At 47.4% G+C, this 5465-nt stretch overlaps 1 protein-coding gene across 1 annotated transcript in view; it reads right to left on the minus strand.

The window, feature by feature from the left end:
* Positions 1-550: 550 nt before the first annotated feature.
* LOC308157246 (tetratricopeptide repeat protein 28-like) overlaps positions 551-5465 on the minus strand; it is a gene marked incomplete at its 5' end in the record, with an annotated part of 169892 nt that continues 164977 nt past the window's right edge. Inside the window, 5 exons of the mRNA XM_080530770.1 lie at positions 551-2806; positions 3066-3173; positions 3283-3412; positions 4376-4399; positions 5171-5247. Of these exons, the coding sequence (XP_080386896.1) occupies positions 1215-2806; positions 3066-3173; positions 3283-3412; positions 4376-4399; positions 5171-5247 (1931 nt within the window). The 3' untranslated portion in view covers positions 551-1214. The remainder of the gene's footprint in view (positions 2807-3065; positions 3174-3282; positions 3413-4375; positions 4400-5170; positions 5248-5465) is intronic.

Here is a 5465-nt window from a genome sequence, read left to right on the forward strand (position 1 = left end):
TGACGTCATGTGCTTTATGAACAACTCCCTCATTCCGCCCCTCAGCGCTGTGATTGGTGAAACCGGACACCCCTGAGGGATTTTACGGAGGTGGAAAATGCCCTCCTTCTCCCCAGTGCTGGATTATGACACTTTCACCAACTCCGTTCCTGATTTCATCGGAGTGTGGATTGCAAATTGTAATTCATCAGAAGATACATAGGCTACAAGTCAAGACAATGTTTCAAACCTGTCATTTGTTTTTCTCAGGGTTCCTGTTCCATAGGTGTCACTGTCATCATACTTGCCTAAATGTCAACTTCGTAACTTCAAACTGTACGGTGGACACTAGTCATACAGTAGCATTATTCCATGTTACAGACTATAATATATATTTTCAGAAATAAAGCATGTTCAGTGCTGCAAAGCAATGGAATGAGACAAGAATACAAGAAAGCAAACATGATTTTTTTATTGAAACAGTTTTACTGATAAATGACAGAGATGGTTGTCATGAAATTTGTTTGTTTAATTTCAAAAAATCATGGGCTAAAAAGTCATACATGGTACTTAACATTGAATAGCAAGAGAATCCATGCTTCGGAGCAGACACTCAATTCACAAAGAAATCAGGCAAAATGCCGCTTTCGATTTCAATAAAAAATATTAAATCTTTTTTTTTTACTCTATCCATCTTTACATGGTACAGTTTTGTTCACTTTTTTAATAATATAAAAACGCTTAATACTGATTGTGAAACACTGGATTTAATTTACAAAACATAACAATAATAATAATAACAATAATAATAACAATAATTATAATAATTATAATAATAATAACAATAACAGACAATAATAATAACAATAATCATTAGACTGAAATAAAAATAGAATGGAGGAAACAAGTTAGAGCTGTTTCATCTTGGCCCACACAAATAGCAAATTTTTTGGAGAAAATACCGATTGGCATTAAAGTCTACCTGACACACACACACATACAAACACAGTATCAGGTCTTTGAGTCTTTCTCATTGCCATTTACAGTGTTATGGGCACAACGACAAGACACTCTCTAAGCATTCATGAGCCACTGAGGGATCATTGGCTTATTAAATCCTTTTCATTGTCAATCAAGTTGGGCAGGCCAATAGTGACCCTCCACAAAGTGCCCTACTCCCCCAGCACACAGGATAGCAAGTGGTAGTTAAAGTATGGAGGACCATTTAAAGTGTCTCAGCATTTGGAGGAGGGGAAAAACCTTCCAGGGGAGAGAAACTTGTAACCATTGCCGGCAGGTAGTCTGATAGAGCGAGCACCAGGACTGCTGCTAGTGGAAATGGTGGGTGAAGGAGCCACATTTCTGGGGTTGGAGCAGTGGTGTCCATTGGAGGAGTTCTTGCTGCCCCTGTCCAGCGACTGCAGCCCCAGCTCCCGCAGCTCCAGGCTGTCTTGGGCATCGCTGGGGGAGCAGCGTCGTGGTGAGAGGTTAAGAAGGCTCAGCACATCTCTCTTAGCAGAGACGAGAGGTCTCGGGCCACCGCGGAGTGCCCTGACTGGACCTAAATGATGCTGCTGCTGGGCCGCTGCGTTGGCCCAGAAGGTCTTCAGGTTGTGAATAGCCTGGACCTTCTCATCGATGACACCCCTCCTGAGCCGGTCCAGGTCTGGGGCATCAGCAGAGCTGGAGCAGGCAGAGCCTGTGGAAGAGTAGGAGAGAGCCGGGGACGGGGCACTGTCCGCTGGGGACTGGTGGCCCGAACTGGGCGACACGTCACTGGGGGAGCGGGAGATGTGACCACTATAGGGCGAGCTGGGATACTTCAACCTGAACTGATCCAAGGTGGGGGAGGGATGACTGCCCTCCTTTAGGGAGCTTTCCGAGGCGGCGGGGCTGTTGTAACCAGAGCTTATCTTCTGCAGCGAGGAGGAGCGGGAAGGAGGTTTTGGCCGTGGAGAGGACTGGGCGCGGACACTGGCACTGCTGCTGGGGCGGCTAAATGCACTGGTCTCTGAGGAGCGGAAGGCGGTGCTCCTGGCTGTCCCACCCTCAGCCCCAGCCCTCTGAAGACTCCCCACTGCCCGCAGGTGGCTCTGGGTCTCCTCCAGGATCTTCTGGGCTAGCTCCTGGGGGTCCAGTGGGACAGTCTTCTCCTCCTGGGACTTGACAGTGCTGTCTGTCTCAGTGCTGGACTGGTCTGACTCCCCTGTGTCTGAGCTGTTCACCTTGCCCACTTTCTGAAAAGGGGAGTTGGGGCTGGGCACAAGGCTGGTTTTGACAGGGGAAGTGGGGGTGCTGACACTACCTCGTGAAGATACAGACACCCCATAGCCCCGTCCTGCACCTGAGCTGGACCCACTGCCAACACCCCTGCCCCCACGGTGGAGGTGGCGCTGCCCATGACCCGGAGGCAGAGGCAGAGAGTCACAGTGGCTTCCTAGTGGCTCACTGCTGATGATGGAGAAACCCTCATACTCCTCTTCCTCCCCCCGGCCCCCTCCTGCTGCAGCAGCCGCCCCATGTGGGGAAGAGCGACTGCGGGGCACATGAGGGTGTTTATGAGCAGAGAAATGTGCTGTGGCCCCACCACGGTTGCGATAGCCCAGGAAGTCACACTCTGACTTGGAAGCGAAGCTCATGGTGGAGGCCACGGAGCTCAAGCTGTAGACAGAGATGGCGTCTGAGGCCAGATTGTCCATGCAGTGAGGTGAGAAGGGTGGGTTGGGGTAGCCCAGTGGTAGAGGGTTGGAGACGGACTGGGCCGAGGCCAGGGACTCCAGGGAGGATGAACTGTCCAGGCTGAGACGCTTGGGCAGTTCTGTGGAGTCTGGAGAGAGAGAAAGAGAGAGTAGGAGGAGGATGAGGAAGGGGGGAGAGAGGAAGAGTGGGAAAATAAGTGAGTGAAATACATAGCTATTATTCAAAACTAGTACATAGCATCCTCTTAAAAAGAGTAAAAACTGCTAAATAAATAATAGTATGAGTGAATTGTCCATTCCCCCAATCAAGTGATGTATCAGCAGAACAAAAAATAATGACTCCATCATGGGAAGCCCATCCTGTGTTACCACAAATACAGTACATACCAAACAGGGCCAGCAGGGACTGGAGGGCAAAGTGCATGGTGCGGCGGTTGGCTTGCTTGCCCGTCTTGAGAACCACCTCCTCCTGGCCTACCTCACACAGGTCGAACCCTGAACAAATACAGGGGCAGGAGTTACTCCGTGGACAGCATAAAAGCTCATTACTAGTAAATAAGCAAGAACGTTGATAAAGCAGTCCCTTGATATGAGTCTTACTCACCAAGTGCAGCCAGGAATTCATGGCACCCTGGTAGTCTCCATAGCTGCACACTAATGGACACCTGGATGGGCAGCAGGGAGAAGTCCTGCTCTTTCTCGCCTGTTTGTAGCTGGACCAGCACCTGGTGGAGCTGAAGGGGTAGAGAAAGTAGATAGATGGGAGGTAGATAGATGGGAGGTGTAGAGAGCGACAGAGATCAGAAGAGAGAAAGAGAGAAAGAGCCCAGGCATTAGACTATAGGGTTAATGATGTGACATATGGTTATACTTTGTGGAGTTTTTATCACCACCAAATAAAAATATTAAGTGGTTGCTTGATTGATTGTGTTTTTTCCGTCACACACTAAAATCCCCTAAAATGAGCAATACAGCACATCCATCTTTGTTATGGCAGTAAAGAGGTTGATTCTCTCTCTCTCTCCACTAGCTATGAATCAGCCCTGAGAGTGAGTTTGATCCTTATTGTCAGGGGACTGGGTCTTTAGCCTTGCAGGACTACAGTGCCTTGACTGTGGAGCAGGGCTCAGGCTGCATGGTTTAGATTAACCAGGACCCTCCTCCTCTGTGGGGGGTGTAACACGTGCCAACAGGGGCACACTCCTTGTTTTGTTTGGGGATTAATTGGTCTGGAACAGAGACACCTTTGTGAAGCTTACATCACCCCTCGTGAAACATGCCCCCTCCGTTCATGATCCACTGTTTGTTTTTGTTTTTTTCATATTTTTCATCACTTTACCTCACAGAAACATTCTCGTGACCTCGAGTGAACCAGAGTCGTAAATCCCCAAAAGAACTGGTAATCCTACAGATCGCTAACTGCAAAACCCAGCAGTGGAATGTTGGCCATGGCTAACTTCTAGACCTATTTCTATGGATAGGTTGTACACATTTTAGACTCTGGAACAGCATAAAACATGAACATGAGCAAGAGCATGCATGAAGACCGTAGCATGCAGGCCCGACTACTGGTCTATGGAGCGGTTGATACAGGGAACAGGGTGATGTCAGAGTTGTTCAAGCAACAATGAAATGCAGAGAGGTGGAATGGGATGGAGGGGTGCAGGAGAGAGGAGGAGAGGTCACAGCAAACTTACCATTCCCACCATATTTTTAACAGCCTTCAGACCGCAGGTGAGGAGCAGGAGAGAGAGAAGAGGCTTTTTAGTTGCATGCACACAGGCCATTCACAAAGAGCAGAGGAGACCACATCCATTGAGGACACAACAAGCACACAAGTTGAGAAACAGTAGAACAGCACTTCATACACAAGTAACAGAAAGATGAATGCCCATTAAATCGCCGTACATAGTTCTCTAGTCGGTGTGATGTCAAGAACACACATCGTGTATCTTCCAGTTGAGTATGTCTCAGTGCGAAAACAGCCAACATGCCTTGTTAATCTAAGCATGTGACAAACATGTGCTACATGTGAACACGGGTCAACCTCAGGAAATGACAGGGTTAACTCTAGCAGCACAAGGGGACCAGAATAGAATTAGAGCTGACACTGCGGTAAAGGGCTTGAACTTTAAGGACGGCTGGTGGTGAGGCTGCGTTGCACCATGTTTAATGCAGATTAAGGAGCAGATTTGCTGTATTACATTATTATAATTACGTATTATATTTTCTGCATATCTGCAGTCCAGTGCGTCATACGTAAACCATTGTAACAAGGTTATCTTCTTCTGATATAATAATGACGATTTGTTCTGCCTTGAAGCCCCTATATACCAAATACTCTGTGTTTAAAATTAGAATCACGTGTCTTATGCACTTATCTAACAATGTGAATCACTTTTGAGGTGACAAAGTGCGATCCTGAGTGTGAGTGTAGTGTATTAAGTATACAATAAGACTCCAGTGTTGTGTGCTGTAGTGCTGGGGCTTACCCGGTTGATGAGCTGCTCTCCTGCCTCCGAGGCAGTGATGAGTTTACACAGCGCTTGAAGAGCTGGGGGCGGTAGACCTGGGGGAGAAGAAGATCAAAAGGACACGTTTCATTATTCATACACAAGGTGCATTTCATCAAAAGAAAGCTCGGGTTTGAAGCACACAACGCTCTGGTTTGAAGCACACAAGGCTAGGGATGATAATAATAATAAGGAATGATTATTACAATCACTTTCAATCGTCATGATGGCACATTTGCAAGCGAGAGTATTAGGCTGGGTTCTTGTTGAAGTG

The sequence above is a fragment of the Nansenia antarctica genome (genome assembly GCF_963989245.1).
Source record: "Nansenia antarctica genome assembly, chromosome: 5".
Lineage (NCBI taxonomy): Eukaryota > Metazoa > Chordata > Actinopteri > Argentiniformes > Microstomatidae > Nansenia > Nansenia antarctica.